Source organism: Coregonus lavaretus (assembly GCF_964263955.1).
Source record: "Coregonus lavaretus genome assembly, chromosome: 21".
Classification (NCBI taxonomy): Eukaryota; Metazoa; Chordata; class Actinopteri; order Salmoniformes; family Salmonidae; genus Coregonus; species Coregonus lavaretus.
Window position 1 is genome coordinate 34,931,001 of NC_140008.1, and position 20,095 is coordinate 34,951,095.

Genomic DNA, 20,095 nt, shown 5'->3' on the forward strand with positions numbered 1-20,095 from the left:
GCAAAGTACAGAGAGATCCTTGATTAAAACCTGCTCCAGAGCGCTCAGTACCTCAGACTGGGGCGAAGGTTCACCTTCTAACAGGACAACAACCCTAAGCACACAGCCAAGACAACGCAGGAGTGGCTTCAGGACAAGTCTCTGAATGTCCATGAGTGGCCCAGCTAGAGCCCGTACTTGAACCCGATCTAACATCTCTGGAGAGACCTGAAAATAGCTGTGCAGCAACGCTCCCCATCTAACCTCACAGAGCTTGGGAGGATCTGCAGAGAAGAATGGGAAAAAGTGTGCCAAGCTTGTAGCGTCACACCCAAGAAGACTCAAGGCTGTAATTATTTCCAAAGGTGCTTCAACAAAGTACTGAGTAAAGGGTCTGAATACTTATGTAAATGCAACATTTCCGTTTTTTTATTTGTATAAATTAGCAAACATTTCTAAAAACCTGTTTTGGCTTTGTCATTATGGGATATTGTGTGTAGATTGAAAAATCTATTTTAGAATAAGGCTGTAATGTAACAAAATGTGGAAAAAGTCAAGGGTTCTGAATACTTTCCGAATGCACTGTATGTAAGCCTTTAACAAGGCTGCAGAACTGAAATTTTATAAGCTTAATGTTTATGTACAGAATACAACAGAGCACATTAACTGGGATGACATTCCCTCTCATGCGACACTAAAAAGACTGGCCTTTATGCATTTTGGAGTACGCTTCCCTTAATCTGTGATGCCAATTGTCTGCCTGTTCAACAACTCTAGCTATTTATCTAGTCAGTTACACTAGGAATAAATTATTATAGAGGAAGGAAAAACTGAAGTACTGTTTCCTAGTCCTTATTTTCCCTGGGTCTTTCCACTATTTAAATAGCCAGTTATTCTAGGGAGGCCTAGGGAGTAACTATGAAGGACAATTCCCTATAGTCAGACTGAGATGCTCCTGTCTGTACAACAACACTAGCTAGCCTATTTATCTAGCCAGTTATTCGAGGAAGATATAGAAGAGTAAAGAAAGGAATAATTGCAATCCGAATGTTTTCTATGCAATTGACATGGGTAAATACACTTGGCCTATAATTCAGGAGATCAAAATAACAGCAATTGCCAAAACAATTGAGGGCTGAATCGCTGGACCATTTGTCACGAGATGAAAGTCCACATGATTTGGCAATTGTATACTGTAGGCCTAGGCCTAGTAGGCTACTTGCATGTTATTCATGATTATTGACATTAAACTAAATTGCCAGTGCATTAAATTGCTATTAGACACTAGTGTTCAATTCTCAGAGGCAATGGAGATCATAAAACCATGACCAAAAGATGACCAATTTTAGCATATTTTTTTTTCATTTACCAGACTTTATGGACATAATTATTACTATAATTTTGTCATGAGGCATTTTCAAAAAATTGAATCAGCCCATTGTGAAAACGATATAGCCTATAGCAGTGTTTCTTAATCCTGGTCCTGGGGACACGGAGGGTGCACATTTTAGTTTTGCCCTAGCACTAAATCCACAATTTCACTAGTCAAAAGTTTGATGATGAGTTGATTAATGGAAACAGGTGTTTAGTACTAAAACATAAATGTGCACCCCTTTGGTCACCAGGCTCTGGATTAGGAAACATTGGCCTACAGTATGACACATGATTTTTGAACAAATGACACATCCCGTGACACAATCTACTATAGTATAATTAAGGATCACTCAGAGGCAGTCAAAAGCATTGATATAGAGACAGTCTCAGCTCTGTCCAAAATGACTCGCATATCTGTAGTGTGACTAACACTGGAGAGATGGGGAGGGCTGCATGTTAAATGGCAAGTAGTGCACTATATAGGCAATAGGGTGCAATTTGGGACGCATCCTGGGAGAGGAGTTGTTGACTGCTGTGGTGATATCCCTGATATAAACAGACTAGAGTAATCAGGCTGTAAATAAGGTAATTCTGTTTTTATTTTTTAGTAAATTTGCAAAAACGTATAAAAACCTGTTTTCACTTTGTCATTATGGGGTATTGTGTGTAGTTTGCTGAGGATTTTATTGTATTTAATCAATTTTAGAATAAGGCTGTAACGTAGCAAAATGTGGAAAAGGTCAAGGGTTCTGAATACTTTCCGAAGGCACTGTATATACAGTTGAATTCTGAAGTTTATATACACTTAGGTTGGAGTCATTAAAACTCGTTTTTTAACCACTCCACAAATTTCTTGTTAACAAACTATAGTTTTGGCAAGTTGGTTAGCCAAGACCTCCACAAGTCTGGTTCATCCTTGGGAGCAATTTCCAAACACCTGAAGGTACCACATTCATCTGTACAAACAATAGTACGCAAGTATAAACACCATGGGACCACGCAGCCAAAATACCGCTCATGAAGGAGACGCATTCTGTCTCCTAGAGATGAACGTACTTTGGTGCGAAAAGTGCAAATCAATCCCAGAACAACAGCAAAGGACCTTGTGAAGATGATGGAGGAAACAGTTACAAAAGTATCTATATCCACAGTAAAACGAGTCCTATATCGACATAACCTGAAAGGCCGCTCAGCAAAGAAGAAGCCACTGCTCCAAAACGGCCATAAAAAAGCCAGACTACGGTTTGCAACTGCACATGGGGACAAAGATCGTACTTTTTGGAGAAATGTCCTCTGGTCTGATGAAACAAAACTAGAACTGTATGTCCATAATTACCATTGTTATGTTTGGAGGAAAAAGAGGGTTGGTTGCAAGCCGAAGAACACCATCCCAACCGTGAAGCACGGGGGTGGCAGCATCATGCTCTGGGGGTGCTTTGCTGCAGGAGGGACTGGTGCACTTCACAAAATAGATGGCATCATGTGGAAGGAAAAATGTGTGGATATATTGAAGCAACATCTCAAGATATCAGTCAGGAAGTTAAAGCTTGGTCGCAAATGGGTCTTCCAAATGGACAATGACCCCAAGCATACTTCCAGTGTTGTGCCAAAATGGATTAAGGACAACAAAGTCAAGGTATTGGAGTGGCCATCACAAAGCCCTGACCTCAATCCTATAGAAAATGTGTGGGCAGAACTGAAAAAGCGTGTGCGAGCAAGGAGGCCTACAAACCTGACTCAGTTACACCAGCTCTGTCAGGAGGAGTGCGCCAAAATTCACCCAACTTATTGTGGGAAGCTTGTGGAAGGCTACAGGAAATGTTTGACCCAAGTTAAACAATTTAAAGGCAATGCTACCAAATACTAATTGAGTGTATGTAAACTTCTGACCAACTGGGAATGTGATGAAAGAAATAAAAGCTTAAATAAATCATTCTCTCTACTATTATTCTGACATTTCAAGTTCTTAAAATAAATTGGTGATCCTAACTGACCTAAAACAGGGAATCTTTACTAGGATTAAATGTCAGGAATTGTGAAAAACTGAGTTTAAATGTCTTTGGCTAAGGTGTATGTAAACTTCCGACTTCAACTGTATATATATATATATATATATATATAATAATATAATAATAATAATAATAATATGCCATTTAGCAGACGCTTTTATCCAAAGCGACTTACAGTCATGTGTGCATACATTTTTGTGTATGGGTGGTCCCGGGGATCGAACCCACTACCTTGGCGTTACAAGCGCCGTGCCCTACCAGCTGAGCTACAGAGGACCACAATATATATATATATATACAGTGGGGAGAACAAGTATTTGATACACTGCCGATTTTGCAGGTTTTCCTACTTACAAAGCATGTAGAGGTCTGTAATTTTTATCATAGGTACACTTCAACTGTGAGAGACGGAATCTAAAACAAAAATCCAGAAAATCACATTGTATGATTTTTAAGTAATTAACTTGCATTTTATTGCATGACATAAGTATTTGATACATCAGAAAAGCAGAACTTAATATTTGGTACAGAAACCTTTGTTTGCAATTACAGAGATCATACGTTTCCTGTAGGTCTTGACCAGGTTTGCACACACTGCAGCAGGGATTTTGGCCCACTCCTCCATACAGACCTTCTCCAGATCCTTCAGGTTTTGGGGCTGTCGCTGGGCAATACGGACTTTCAGCTCCCTCCAAAGATGTTCTATTGGGTTCAGGTCTGGAGACTGGCTAGGCCACTCCAGGACCTTGAGATGCTTCTTACGGAGCCACTCCTTAGTTGCCCTGGCTGTGTGTTTCGGGTCGTTGTCATGCTGGAAGACCCAGCCACGACCCATCTTCAATGCTCTTACTGAGGGAAGGAGGTTGTTGGCCAAGATCTCGCGATACATGGCCCCATCCATCCTCCCCTCAATACGGTGCAGTCGTCCTGTCCCCTTTGCAGAAAAGCATCCCCAAAGAATGATGTTTCCACCTCCATGCTTCACGGTTGGGATGGTGTTCTTGGGGTTGCACTCATCCTTCTTCTTCCTCCAAATACGGCGAGTGGAGTTTAGACCAAAAAGCTATATTTTTGTCTCATCAGACCACATGACCTTCTCCCATTCCTCCTCTGGATCATCCAGATGGTCATTGGCAAACTTCAGACGGGCCTGGACATGCGCTGGCTTGAGCAGGGGGACCTTGCGTGCGCTGCAGGATTTTAATCCATGACGGCGTAGTGTGTTACTAATGGTTTTCTTTGAGACTGTAGTCCCAGCTCTCTTCAGGTCATTGACCAGGTCCTGCCGTGTAGTTCTGGGCTGATCCCTCACCTTCCTCATGATCATTGATGCCCCACGAGGTGAGATCTTGCATGGAGCCCCAGACCGAGGTTGATTGACCGTCATCTTGAACTTCTTCCATTTTCTAATAATTGCGCCAACAGTTGTTGCCTTCTCACCAAGCTGCTTGCCTATTGTCCTGTAGCCCATCCAGCCTTGTGCAGTCTACAATTTTATCCCTGATGTCCTTACACAGCTCTCTGGTCTTGGCCATTGTGGAGAGGTTGGAGTCTGTTTGATTGAGTGTGTGGACAGGTGTCTTTTATACAGGTAACGAGTTCAAACAGGTGCAGTTAATACAGGTAATGAGTGGAGAATAGGAGGGCTTCTTAAAGAAAAACCAACAGGTCTGTGAGAGCCGGAATTCTTACTGGTTGGTAGGTGATCAAATACTTATGTCATGCAATAAAATGCAAATTAATTACTTAAAAATCATACAATGTGATTTTCTGGATTTTTGTTTTAGATTCCTTCTCTCACAGTGGAAGTGTACCTATGATAAAAATTACAGACCTCTACATGCTTTGTAAGTAGGAAAACCTGCAAAATCGGCAGTGTATCAAATACTTGTTCTCCCCACTGTATATATAAAACTTATTGACATTTTCCGCATTGACTGACCTTCATGTCTTAAAGTAATGATGGACTGTTGTTTCTCTTTGCTTATTTGAGCTGTTCTTGCCATAATATGGACTTGGTCTCTTACCAAATTTGGCTATCTTCTGTTTACCACCCCCTACCTTGTCACAACAAAACTGATTGGCTCAAACGCATTAAGAAGGAAAGAAATTCCACAAATTAACTTTTAACAAGGCACACCTGTTAATTGAAATGCATTCCAGGTGACTACCTCATGAAGCTATTTGAGAGAATGCCAAGAGTGTGCAAAGCTGTCATCAAGGCAAAGGGTGGCTATTTGAAGAATCTCATATATAAAATATATTTTGATTTGTTTAACACTTGTTTGGTTACTACATGATTCCATATGTGTTATTTCATCGTTTTGATGTCTTCACTATTATTCTACAATGTAGAAAATAGTAAAAATAAAGAAAAACCCTTGAATGAGTTGTCACGGATTCAGCCGAGGCTGCCCCTCCTCCTTGCTCGGGCAGGCTTCGGCGTTCGTCGTCACCGGAGTACTAGCTGCTACCGATCTATGTTTCTGTGTTCGACTTGTTCTGTCTTGATTGTGTACACCTGTTTCTCATTATGTTGTATTGTCTTCCCTATTTAACCCTCTGTCTTACACTGTGTGTTGTGTGTGATTGTATTCGTGATCAGCAGTCGTTAGTGTGCGGGTTATTTCCTCCCTGTGTGGAGTTTGTTTATTCTCAGTTTACTTTCAAGTAAAGTACGTTTTCGGATCAGCTCTGTGTCCTGCGTTTGACTTCGCCCACCGCATTTCACTGACGCCTTTTGACATGAGTAGTGTTGTCCAAATTTGACTGCTACTATATATATATATACATACAGTATCTCACAAAAGTGAGTACACCCCTCACATTTTTGTAAATATTTGAGTATATCTTTTCATGTGACAACACTGAAGAAATGACACTTTACTACAATGTAAAGTAGTGAGTGTACAGCTTGTATAACAGGGTAAATTTGCTGTCCCCTCAAAATAACTCAACACACAGCCATTAATGTCTAAACCGCTGGCAACAAAAGTGAGTACACCCCTAAGTGAAAATGTCCAAAATGGGCCCAAAGTGTCAATATTTTGTGTGGCCAGTGGCCACCATCATTTTCCAGCACTGCCTTAACCAATTTGGACACACCTACTCATTCAAGGAGAATAACAACACACAGTTGAAACAATTTCCCCCCCAAATTGGCTCATACTCCCCTATCATCTTGGCGACCTCACTGCAGAGTTACAGGTTCAGGGAGTCAGAGGGCTAATCCTTAGGGAGAAATCCCGACCATCCAGCAGACCAAATCTGGTGAGATTTGTATTGAAGCAAGACAAAAACAAAACAAACAACAGCAATACACCTCTTCATATATCACTCGAGGTTGGGAAAGCTTCAATCCATTTGGAGTAACTGTCAACCATTACCAACATATATTTTTTCCTTTCACCGGCAGGCATGTGAAGAAAATCAATTTGTTTATTTACCAAAGGGTCCCAGGGGACCGGTAAAAACAACAACACTGCCTGTTAAATCAAAATAACAAATACAATTAGAATTACAACCCTTGATAACTTCAAGGAATAGTAAACTAGACTAGACAGGTGTCCCTCATTCAGGGGCAGCGCTCTCTCTCTCGCTCCTTCTCCCATGGTCCGAATCACACATAGGACTGTTGATAAATTATAAACTTCTTCCTAATTATCAGTGTTTACCACCCATTTAAATCTCACCCAATGTCTCTAGTCTTTCTAGTGAAGGTGATCAGGCCTCACCAGAAAGTCATTTTCTTTCCCTGTACCTCAGACATTATTTAAAGATATTTCAAACATTCCAAACATTTTGTGTACCAGGTTTACATTGGGTTTTTCAGCACATTTCTTATCAAGAGAATTTACATGTGTGCAACCAAAACTCTGACAATAGATACTTCAGAAAATTTCATTTGTGTGCCCTTTAAGGTGCATCCTTTCTAACCTGTGAAAAATCCACTAAAACCAAAATAAAAAGACCCCACACAATAAATCAGTATTAACATAACTAATAAATATTTATAACAGGTGGGTTGTGTGTGGGTGCTAGCGTGTGTGGTAAAACCGTAGGGTAAAAACAAACAAAATGGCCAGGCCTTACTTAATTTGGGAGCTCCCTTAACAGCCAGATCCGGGTACCTTTACACAGTCTCAATAACTGCTCTCCTAAGGCACCTGCCTCAGGAAGCCTTTCAAAGGGATAGATACAGAATCATTGGTAAACTCATCAGAAAACTTGGTAGTGGACATTCCATAAGTCCTAGAAGATTCTTAATCTTAATCGAGTTTACTGCATCTTGGGTAGGAAGTCTTAATAAAACCATGCGTATACAGAATCATACTTCAGACACATCAGATGATACGGTGTCCCATCAAGCGGAATAGGCACCTTCTAAAGTAAACAATCCCAGAGCCCCTCTCTTGTAATCTTATCATTTTGATCTGTTGCATTGACATATGTCCCTGTACTGACTGTGCCATCAACTAGTCAAAATATGAAACCTGATGTTTAACAAATCTGCTAGGACCTTCGAAAAGTTTGTGCTGGCTTATCAGCTCAATATTCGGTAGTAAAACATTTACTTGGATCTTCTTCAATTCTGGACACAGTTCCACGTAATGGAAACAGATTATTGTTTCAGATGACATTACCTTTTTACTTAAATAATTTGTGTTACCCAAAGAATTGTGTAGTAATAATAATAATAGGAAATTGTCAAAAACGTCTCTTCAATTATTCATACCTCTGTCTCAAATTTCCCCACTGTGTCCCTTACAGCCTGTTTGAGTTCAGTGAGTACTGGTGGCTATCTATTGTTCCACAGGAAACTTATCTCAAACCCAAACACCAGATGGCGGCCTCTAATTTAATATCAGTCCCAATGCTCAATCCCTCTGTTCGTCATGTGACCTTGTATTGAAACATTTACTCTTCAAATTACTAAAATATTGCATTATTAGAGTGCTATCTGAAAGCCACTAATATAACCATTCACTTTGTTACTTTCACTAGTCTCCATATCGGTTTCCCTCAACTAGTAACCTTCTTTCCAATAGGAAGACCTTCTCAATCTCTACTGCTAACACACTCAGATCACTCTCAAACAATGTTCTGCTTTTCCCACTATTGCAAGGTTTAAAACAAAACAAACATAACTTTCTCCATATTGGAAGGAATTGTTTTAATTTTAGTCTACCCTAACAATGTTACTCTATATACAGTTGAAGTCAGAAGTTTACATACACCTTAGCCAAATACATTTAAACTCAGTTTTTCACAATTCCTGACATTTAATCCTAGTAAAGATTCCCTGTTTTAGGTCAGTTAGGATCACCACTTTATTATAAGAATGTGAAATGTCAGAATAATAGTAGAGAGAATTATTTTTTTCAGCTTTTATTTCTTTAATCACATTCCCAGTGGGTCAGAAGTTTACATACACTCAATTTGTATTTGGTAGCATTGCCTTTAAATTGTTTAACTTGGGTCAAACGTTTCGGGTAGCCTTCCATAAGCTTCCCACAATAAGTTGGATCAATTTTGGCGCATTCCTCCTGACAGAGCTGGTGTAACTGAGTCAGGTGTGTAGGCCTCCTTGCTCGCACACGCTTTTTCAGTTCTGCCCACAAATGTTCTATAGGATTGAGGTCAGGGCTTTGTGATGGCCACTCCAATACCTTGACTTTGTTGTCCTTAAGCCATTTTGCCACAACTTTGGAAGTATGCTTGGGGTCATTGTCTTTAACTTCCTGACTGATGTCTTGAGATGTTGCTTCAATATATCCACATAATTTTCCTTCCCCATGATTCCTCTATTTTGTGAAGTGCACCATTCCCTCACAGCATGATGCTGCCACCCCCGTGCTTCACGGTTGGGATGGTGTTCTTCGGCTTGCAAGCAACCCCCTTTTTCCTCCAAACATAACGATGGTCATTATGGCCAAACAGTTCTATTTTTGTTCCATCAGACCAGAGGACATTTCTCCAAAAAGTACGATCTTTGTCCCCATGTGCAGTTGCAAACCGTAGTCTGGCTTTTTTATGGTGGTTTTGGAGCAGTGGCTCCTTCCTTCCTGAGCGGCCTTTCAGGTTATGTCTATATAGGACTCGTTTTACGGTGGATATAGATACTTTTGTACCTGTTTCCTCCAGCATCTTCACAAGGTCCTTTGCTGTTGTTCTGGGATTGATTTGCACTTTTCGCACCAAAGTACGTTAATCTCTAGGAGACAGAACGCGTCTCCTTCCTGAGCGGTATGACGGATGCGTGGTCCCATGGTGTTTATACTTGCGTACTATTGTTTGTACAGATGAACGTGGTACCTTCAGGCGTTTGGAAAGGTCTACAATCTTTTTTTCTGAGGTCTTGGCTGATTTCCTTTGAATTTCCCATGATGTCAAGCAAAGAGGCACTGAGTTTGAAGGTAGGCCTTGAAATACATCCACAGGTACACCTCCAATTGACTCAAATTATGTCAATTAGCCTGTCAGAAGCTTCTAAAGCCATGACATCATTTTCTGGAATTTTCCAAGCTGTTTAAAGGCACAGTCAACTTAGTGTATGTAAACTTCTGACCCACTGGAATTGTGATACAGTGAATTATAAGTGAAATAATCAGTCTGTAAACAATTGTTGGAAGAATTACTTGTGTCATGCACAAATTAGATGTCCTAACTGACTTGCCAAAACTATGGTTTGTTAACAAGAAATGTGTGGAGTGGTTGGAAAACAAGTTTTAATGACTCCAACCTTAGTGTATGTAAACTTCCGACTTCAACTGTATTTATTAATAATTTCTGTTGGATATTCACTTTCTGCTTCACACTTATTAAATGTCTATTATGTTAAGATTAACATGTAATGCGCTGAATTTATAAAATGCATTGGCCAATTCAGAAGGGAAGAGAAACTTTGGAGGGAGCTTCCTTTTTTAAGGTAGCTCTCGAGACTAGAGTCTCTTTCTGGGATCAACTTTCACAATAACTGGGCTGGCACTGTCTATCAGTCCCCTATAGATGGCGTGCTCTGTCCATACTAAGTCTCTACCTAGCAAGTTAAACTCTAGTAACCCATTATACTATTCATTTCTCTTAATACTTTTTACACCACTTACACTTGGGTGTGCAAGTTGTATATTATTATTATTTTTTCTATTGTTACTTCATCAAATCTCTAGTAACCCATTACACTCTTCTTCACAAATTCCTCCTTTACACCAGTGTTCTATTCATACAGGGGTTTAAATATTTACTCTAGTGTTCTATTTAAGAGCATATTCTGAAATAGCACTCTCTCCATTCATATCTCCATACAGAATCCCTATATAACGTTATACATCAACTTAGGTATTTACATCCACACCACCAGCAACGATCACAGCCTCTCGAGGAAATCTCAGTGTCCGGGGGCATCAATGAACTCTAGCCTTCATTGTTACAACCCTTATCCATCTCAGCTGTTACCCTCTCAAATGTTTTAATGGCTTCTCCTGTCAGTGCTCACTACATGTAGATCGACGGGTAGTGGTGGACAGAACCCCTAGATAATGTTATAGATTCAAAAACTCAGCTAACACAGAACTGGTTGGGGTATCCATTCATTCCACGCACTCAGTAATCTCCCATATTACCTCTTTCACACCGGAGCTAGTCCCCTGACAGCTCTCATTCACTCAGTACTTAATAGTAATAATATATTTTAGTATTCTACATTTTAATATTCTTATTATCCAAATTTCAATCAGCTTAATATCCACATTTCTGTCAGTTTATTATCCAAATTCCAATCGTCCTTTCCACTCACACCCACTTCATACTATTCCCAAACACACTCAGTAACCTCCCTTATTACTCCATGTGCATCTTCAACGATTCTCCTGTCGTTACTTCTTATGGACCATATGTATCTTTCCATACATATAGAATAGCACCTTGTGCTATTATCAGTGGTTGCAGACCACGTAGACACTTCTCTTATAAATGCCTACAGACAGCTGTCAGCGGGGCATGGTACCATTACTTGCCCTCGCTCTAGTCTTATCTCTTAAGACTAGCTTCTAGCCTTCTTCCACATCATATGTATCTTCAACGGTTCCTCTATAGTCTCTCCAGTCGCCATAGTCTCTACAGTATCTATAGTCCCTGAGCATCCATAGTATCTATGGTCCCTATAGCATCATAGTCCCTACAGCATCCATAGTATCAACAGTTTATATAGTCATAAATGCTATGGTCTCTATAGACTCTATAGTCTTGCTGCTTCCCATACATATAGAATAACACCTTGTGCTATTACTTAAGACTAGTGGTACCCTCCTTCTACATCTTTGTTTATTTTTAATGGTTAAATTATTATTTTTATAAATTCATTTAAATTGACTTACTGAAATCAGTTGCTGTGTCCCTCAATTGTTAACGGATGAGTCTCCTCCTGGGCAGCTCACAGTAAGGGTCTGGGCGGGTCCTCGTCCTCTTTTTGTCAGACGGGAATTTCCCTCACGCTTCATAAAATGCGCCATGGGTTTTCCTCACAGACCCTCACTGGAAAGCTCCGCAGGCAGAACCAATCAATCCTTTTCATGATGCCAAATTGTCGTGGAAATTCTACACAGGGACACTCGAAGTCAATCTTAAATGAATAATTGTTTATTAACAGCAAGCTGGAGAGGTCACAGTCAAATTTATGCATAAAGTACTGTTCTGAAGTGAGCTCCATCGGGCCCATCCCGTTAGATCTCTTATATACTGCTTACACAGACAAATTATATTAGCATGATTTCGTTCATGCATATGACCAACCAATACTGGTTCATGCATGTGACAGACCAATACCTCAAGAGGCTTCTTCTCTCCAAGCTGAGACCTTGAAACTGAGATATCCCTTTCTCAAAACAAGGTTCTGGGCATACTGCCAAATTGCAGATACTGATAGTGAGGATTCTTTCAGTCACTTGCATGAACACAGAAATTGCTTATTAGAAAAGCACAAACAATAAAAAATTCCAATACAAATGTTTGCAGTTTTAATATGATATCGGAGTGAGAGTAACAAAATCAAACGGGGTCCCCCGGTCGGTAATTCGACCAGGATTAGATTGCTGGCTAGACTAATTTACCAATCTAAAAATGGGGGGGGGGATTGATCCGCATTTGCCTATCCCTGTTCTAGGTCAATGACCCAACAAACATAAACATGATTTGTAAGGGCTGCAGATGCTGCATTACGAACATGACAATATGTCAACAATAAAGATGCTGAATGAACAGCTGAACAAGATATAATAAAGGAGATGGTGCATTTGTTGATCTTTGAAAAAACAATTAGGATACTAAGTTCTTATGCCATCATTTCACAATTTGAATGTTTTTTGTGTCATTTAGCAGACGCTTTTATCCAGAGCGACTTACATCCAGAGTGAGTGCATACATTTTTCATACTGGCCCCCCGTGGGAAACGAACCCACAACCCTGGCGTTGCAAGCGCCATGCTCTACCAACTAAGCTACAGGGGACTATATGCCAAATATAAGGCCACTTGTATTTATGTAGCACATTGTTTTTGGCTTATTAGGCCTGCAACTGCCTTAACATACAAAACAGCAACTTCCCTATGAGTGTTGTAAACTGGAATATATTGTTCATATTTGTTTTCCGATGCAAAACGTTTTACAGTGTTACTAATGAACGCAACCCAGAATTTGCAGGGCTACGAGGTGAAGATTCCCCTATATACAGGTCTAGGACCAGCTTCCCCTCCCTCACTCCAAATTAGTGAGGGAAATGCAAAACTGTCCCAAGATCAGCACCTAGAGGCAACTTGACCCTACTCCATTCGCAAGACCTAAGACCTAGTTCACATGATGCTGATGTGGTCAGCCATGGTGTCCCTGGAGTTCCAGTGGTCAGTGATGAGGTCACAAAGGTGACTGAGCGTGCCCAGTGCCGTGTCCCTCAGCTCCAGGTCTCGGTCCAGTGGGTTGCTCTTCAGGGTGAGGAGTAGTCTCTCGGGAGGACGGTGGGTCTCCAATAACCTCCCTAACTCCAGCAGCTCAGGAGGCTGGATGAAGTTGGAGCTATCAACGACAAGACAGGAAATACAAGATACAGAATGGCTATGTTCCGATTTGCCATCCTTCTCTCAAAGTTTGCAGTTGTACACTCTCCATCATGGATTTAACAGTGGTGGAACTGGAAACTCCCTTCAACCAATGCTTACACCAATCCATGAATGGGAGTTTGCAAGCGCACACTTTGGGGGAAGTGTGGAGAATCGGGACAGAGCCCAACTCTCATAAAACAAATTAGGCCTCTACACAAAATGCCAAAATAGCCTACGATACGACTGAAATGCTTATAACAGCTACTTGCCTGATGTCCAGTTCTTTCACTGTGCTTGGTGAGGGTCCTTTGAAGAGTTCCCCCAACACTGTCACAGTCTTGGCTAAAAGGACAAAATAAAAATAGCTGTTTTCAATTCATACATTCCATTTCAAAAAACTAATTCATACTGTCCAGAGGTGTAGTAGCTTCGCGTGATGTATTGTTGTCTCTACCTTCTTAACTTTGTGCCCAATAATGTTTGTACCAAGTTTTGTGCTGCTACCATGTTGTGCTGCTACCATGTTGTTGTCATGTGGTGTTGCTACCATGCGGTGTTGTCATGTGTTGCTGCCATGCTATGTTGTGGTCTTAGGTCTCTCTTGTTGTGATGTGTGTTTTGTCCTATATTTCTATTCTTAATCCCAGCCCCCGTCCCCGCAGGAGGCCTTTTGCCTTTTGGTAGGCCGTCATTGTAAATAAGAATTTGTTCTTAACTGACTTGCCTAGTTAAATAAAAATAAAAGGTGGCGGGGGACGTAGCAAGAAAAGTCTGAACGAAACCTTTGAAACATATCTAAATTGGCCTCTTACCGAGGCGGTTTTGAGCCAGGTTGAGGGACAGGAGAGATGGAACCTTTTTGAGAGAATTAACCAGCTGTCGGACAACATCTTCCTTGTCACTGCATTTCTCCAGAAGCCGACAGTCCTTCAATGACAACGCTGTCATTATGGAGCAGACAAGAGAATACAATTAGGATGCATCCCAAATGGCACCATATTCCCAAACTGATAATTAATATGAATTTTGATACATCATTTGATACAGAAACTACTTCATGGAAATCTTTCTTTACCTTCCAACATACAGTAGTTATCCAGTAGCTGGAAGATTGCACAGTGACAGTCAGACAGGTTGATATCCTCCAGGATGAGTTCCTTCAGGTGGCGATTGGACTCTGCAACAGCAGGAACACAAAAACTATTTAACCAAATGAATTAGAACAACACAATAACCATTTTACCATATGGGAGAAAATACACCGAAATATATCCTACAGCTATGAAGAGTTGCACATGCACAGTACATAAAGTTATTGCTGAAGCAAGTGGAAGCACACTAATAAAAAAAGACAGATCATGCATATTCTAGCCCATTAGTCTGCTAAATGACTGAAATGAAATGTAAATTATGTGAGCACAGCAGCGTCAACTTACACATACAAAACTACTAGACAATAGCACTTGAACGCACTGACTAAGTCGCTCTGGATAAGAGCATCTGCTTATTCTAAATGACTAAAATGTAATGTGGTACTTGTACTCTACGTTGACAGTGGTTTTAAATGACTCCATGTTACCTGCCACTGTGTTGAGGAGGTGGCTGGGTGAGAAGCTAGTTGAGCTGTTGATTCCTGAGACGTGAAGTGAGGTGAGGTGAGGAGAGCGTAGCAACACACACATCAGACTCTCCACACTGGTCCTCAATTTGGGTACTTTCACACACAGCTTCTCCAGTGAGAGTTCTAGCAATGGAAAGTTGGGACAAGTCTCAAATACAATACAAAAAGAAATGCTCTTTGTAGACGTCCAATTCTCTGCTACTCAATTTTAGTATACTCAAGTATACATACATTTATATACCATTGCTTTATAAATGCGTATATGCAATCTTCATGCCTTAATATGTTTACCTTTCTTATGTTCAGATTTCACTTTTCTTGTTAAATTAATCTCACCTAACCCTACAACTCACTAAAACTTGACTTTAGTTAAAATCTGCATTTCATCCAAGACTAGGATTACTCGGTGTCTGGTAAACCGGCCCCATAAACTACAATAAAACAAAAACATATTTAATCCAGGTTGGATATTAATAACTTTGCGTGGTCTATATGCTACATTGTCAGCCACCTGCTTGGTGTGCAGGCTGGGGAATCCTTCTCAGTGGGGCTCTGTGGTACTCTGCTACAGGGTGGATCTCCATGGAGAATGACCTGAGGGTGGGGCATGCATTCAGCAGGGACTCCATGAGAGCAGGGTGGGTCAGGGACCCCACACTCAGCTCAATCAGGGAGCAGCCTGGTGTAGCAGACAGCTGCTGGAGAGACTCTGCCAGGCTCAACGCATCACCCTCCTCAAAGGTCCCTGCAGACAAGAGGCATCAACAAGAGAGACACTAAGGCCGTGTCCCAAATGGCACCCTATACCCTTTATAGTACCCTATTCCCCTTACCCTGGTAGTGCACTATATAGGGAATATGGTGCCATTTGGGACCCATAAGATTCCAGCACTACTTTTGACCAGGGACCTTAGTGCACAATAAAGTGAATAGGGTGCCATTTGGGATGCAACCAAAGAGTGCATTCCACTTTCATAAATGTCCTTTTTAGCATACCACTGCTTTGTAATAAACACATAAAGCAGAATAGACTGTAGAGATTGTACACTTACAAGCACTTTGCAGGCTTAGAGAGTGGAGGCACAGCCAAGAAGGCAGGAGAGGAAGTAGTACAGGGAAGACTCCACCTCTGATATCATTGATCTTTACTGAATGGATTTGTCCCTTGGAGCAAATCTCTGTCGAGTGACCAGCCGAGGGAATAAACATCTGGCACAGTGGCTTGGGGACCATACATTGGCATGGGGAGCTGGTCAAGTCAAGCTCTGCCTTCGCTGAGGCAATACTCAACCTTGGATGCTTGCATGGAGTCCCACCATTATTATCCACTTCATCAGGCTCCTCTTCCTCTGGGACCTGGCAGTTGGCTGCTTCAGCATCTCCAGCAGTGGTTCCTGCAGTGTTTGCCACTTGGGCACATTTGACCATCTCACCTTGCCTGGACTCCATTGGACATTGGTGGCTTTTACTCTGAGGTCCCCTGCCGTGAAGAATCCAAGCCAGCAGACGAGGATCTGGGCTCTGGTTTATGATGACTTCACTGGCTGCCCCATGGTCCAGTAAACGGTGCATGGCGTATAAGACATCGCTGGGCCACTCTCTGAGCTGAGTGCTCTCTCCCAGTTGAATGCACCTTACACCCTTCTCCAGAACACTCAGAACAGACCTCCTTGCGAAGAAGTAGCCGTGTGGTCGTGATGTTCGAAGAACCAGGTGCTGGATGTATTTGGCCATGACCAAGAGAAGGGAGTTAAAGTTGACATTCAGGAGGTATTTTGTATCATCTCTGAACCTGAAGCCATAGAAGGCCAAGTTAAAGAGCTTATGCATGCTTATCGCCCTCCATTCATCTTCGGTGAGTATGGTCTGGAAAAGAAACATGAATAACATAATAATTATGACAAAGGAATACATTCTCTAGAAGGTTTAGTTCAGAACTAGTGTTATAGGCTTCAGAACTAGTGTTTCAGGCTATAGATCACACACACAGCCATCCCTGGAACTAAAACTAGGAAGAACTAGTTAGCCGGCTTTTGTTTTGTACTTTTCAACATTCTCAGTGGATTGCCTCACCTCAGTATGTGGTGGAGAGTGAACTTAACTCCATGATGGAACTCAAATAGTGAAAAAGCTAGATTTTATAAAGGGGATTATTGTGTTGATAAGATACTTACACTCCCTTTGCGAGGCCCAGAGATTTTTCTCAATATTCCTGCCCACACATAGGAGGTGGAGATTCCTGAAAGACAGACAAATAAAGTGTTTAATAGAATAGCAGTAGTTAGCTACCCTCTGTCTGAATAATGGTGTGCCTGCCTGCAACATCAGCAGTGTGATTTGAGGTCTGTTGGTTTTATATAGGTCTGGTCCAGTGCGTCATTTGGCTGCGCTGCTCTCTCTAGTGACAGTCATAGTGAGAGCGTAGCTGACAACGCCATGGACCAGAGCTAGGCTTTACAGTACTTACCTTTCCGGTTCACTGCAGGCTGAATTCTATCCAGATCAACAATGTTTAAATGATGCAGGAGCTCCTTAATCAGTGAGATTGGTAGGTCTAAATGGGTAATATTAAAAACGGTTAATTTTCAGGATATTCAGACTGCCTTATCTTGTTTATCCTCTTCAGGAATACAGTAAGTAAAGCGCATTCTAGCTAGTCATTACACATAAGAGTCATTGGACGAAGGCGTCCTCTGCATGTGGGAGTTTTGTTAAGAACACCAACGCTCAATCTGAACATTGACAAATGTCGCTTGAGGTACAGTTTTGGAAGCATAAGGACCTTCTCTTTCATATCAGCGAGAAATCATTTTCAAAAAACAAAAGGTTAAATTGATACAGACCTTAATAGGATTAGTGTTCCCACATGGCCATATCTCCATGTTACAGCGCTTGTTTGCAAAAAAACAGAAGGAAGACAAGAGACAACCACCTGCGCTAATTGCCTATCTATACTGAACAAAAATATAAACGCAACATGCAACAATTTCAAAGATTTTACTGAGTTACAGTCCATAACTGGAAATCAGTCAATTGAAATAAATTCATTAGGCCCTAATCTATGGATTTCACATGACTGGGAATACAGATATGCATCTGTTGGTAACAGATACCTTAAAATAAAGGTAGAGTCGTGGATCAGATAGCCAGTCAGTATCTGGTGTGACCACCATTTGCCTCATGCAGCGCGCGACACATCTCCTCTGCATAGAGTTGATCAGGCTGTTGATTGTGGCCTGTGGAATGTTGTCCCACTCCTCTTCAATGGCTGTGCGAAGTTGCTGGATATTGGCGGGAACTAGAACATGCTGTCGTACACGTCGATCCAGAGCATCCCAAACATGCTCAATGGGTGACATGTTTGGTGAATATGCAGGCCATGGAAGAACTGGGACATTTTCAGCTTCCGGGAATTGTGTACAGATCCTTGCGACATGGGGCTGTGCATTATCATGCTGAAATATGAGGTGATGGCGGCGGATGAATGGCACGACAATGGGCCTCAGGATCTCGTCACGGTATCTCTGTGCAATACAATTGTGTTCGTTGTCTGTAGTTTATGCCTGGCCATACCCTAATCCCACCACGGGGCACTCTGTTCACAATGTTGACAACAGCAAACTGCTCACCCACACGATGCCATACATGTGGCCTGTGATTGAGGCCGGTTGGACCTACTGCCAAATTCTCTAAAACAACGTTGGAGGCGGCTTATGGTAGAGAAACGAATATGAAATTATCTGGCAACAGCTCTGGTGGACATTCATGCAGTCAGCATGCTAATTGCCCGCTCTTTCATTTCAGCTAATGAAACATGGAAGCAACACTTTACATGTTGCGTTTATATTTTTATTAAGTGTAGCATCCCCCGAACACCTGTGTGTAAGCATAATTCAGGAAGTGTAGTTTCGTTGGATGGAGGCACCAATAGCTGTATGGATCTGTGCAAAACTGCTACAATAAAGTGTATCTTTTTTATTTTAAGGATTCTTTCTCGATGATTAAAGATAAGGGCCATATGTTTCGAAAGCCATATCGCAAGTTTCTAAACATTAAAACTGCGTCGGGATTGTAGTTCACATAATTCAGTCGTGGGCGAAGTTAATAATGGCTGAAAACTGTAGGGAGAAGGCAGAATGCCACCTAGCGTTTTCGAGAGCTAGGTTGGGTACCAGCCCATTCATGTATTGTACATGCATTAGCTAAAATTGCTGAGAAACACTTAGCTTTGATGCAACCAAGATCGTCTTTTGTCCAGCACAATGGAAAAACTCCCTTGGTTGCATCGAAGATGTGACACTTACCAAGAACTTTCTTGTCTAGTACATCCATGTGACGACTCACTGTTTTGAGGCATATCTCCTTCAAGGTGGGTGTAATGGTGGAAGGAACTTTGGCATCCTGCCGGTCCTTGGCTCTTCTAACTTGTTCAAGGTAAGGAGCAGGCATGCTCAGTATCAGATGAAAAGCGAGGCAGATTAAATAAACATGCAGACTTCACGGTGTTAAAACTAGCAGCAGATCAGCTCCACAGATTTCAGTCAGAGAATATTTGCCAATACTCAACAGTCCAGCTGCGCTATTCTTTTTTTTTGCGCTATTTCATCATTTATGCATTAATACCTAAAAAAAAAAAAGCTAGCCAAAAAAACAACAACGAGCTAGTTAACCAGAAAATGGTCATACAAAAAAAACTACATATCTCTTCTTCAAATTGATGCAGGTCGTTCTTCGGTTCCTGTAGACTTCCGGTTAGTCACTAGCTATCCTGACATCACAGCTGGCAAGGAGAAAGATGTACTGCCGGGTCACATATTTTTGGAATCCTTCAAAATAATAGTTCTGTCCTGTATACATTGTAAATTAAGAATTAGGGAGACAATTATGGAAAATGTGCACAATTAACGATATTTTATACTCGTTATCATACAAATAATAATTTAAAGTATTTCTGTAAGATATGTCATTATTTTATAAAATAAATGTCAAGCCTAAATTGTCAACAATGTTTTTTGTGTGTGT

General features: G+C 41.2%; 1 protein-coding gene across 1 annotated transcript; it reads right to left on the reverse strand.

The window, feature by feature from the left end:
• Positions 1-11,983: 11,983 nt before the first annotated feature.
• lrrc41 (leucine rich repeat containing 41) lies at positions 11,984-19,827 on the reverse strand. Its single transcript, XM_084185381.1, has 10 exons — positions 19,378-19,827; positions 17,541-17,627; positions 17,248-17,312; positions 16,126-16,939; positions 15,585-15,818; positions 15,032-15,196; positions 14,528-14,629; positions 14,265-14,393; positions 13,722-13,794; positions 11,984-13,426 (listed from the first exon to the last, which is right to left on the reverse strand). Exons 1-10 carry the CDS (start codon positions 19,520-19,522, stop codon positions 13,207-13,209), a joined length of 2,034 nt encoding a protein of 677 aa, XP_084041507.1. The 5' UTR covers positions 19,523-19,827; the 3' UTR covers positions 11,984-13,206.
• Positions 19,828-20,095: the final 268 nt, after the last annotated feature.

Bases quoted from the DNA above. Each gene is read 5' to 3' on its own strand.
- lrrc41 (XM_084185381.1), bottom strand. From the start codon at position 19,522: ATGCCTGCTCCTTACCTTGAACAAGTTAGAAGAGCCAAGGACCGGCAG. The intron at 17,628-19,377 runs GTAAGTGTCACA...TTACCCATTTAG, and splicing joins ACTAGACAAGAAAGTTCTTG to ACCTACCAATCTCACTGATT. The intron at 14,394-14,527 runs GTAAAGAAAGAT...CCATAATGACAG, and splicing joins TAACTACTGTATGTTGGAAG to CGTTGTCATTGAAGGACTGT.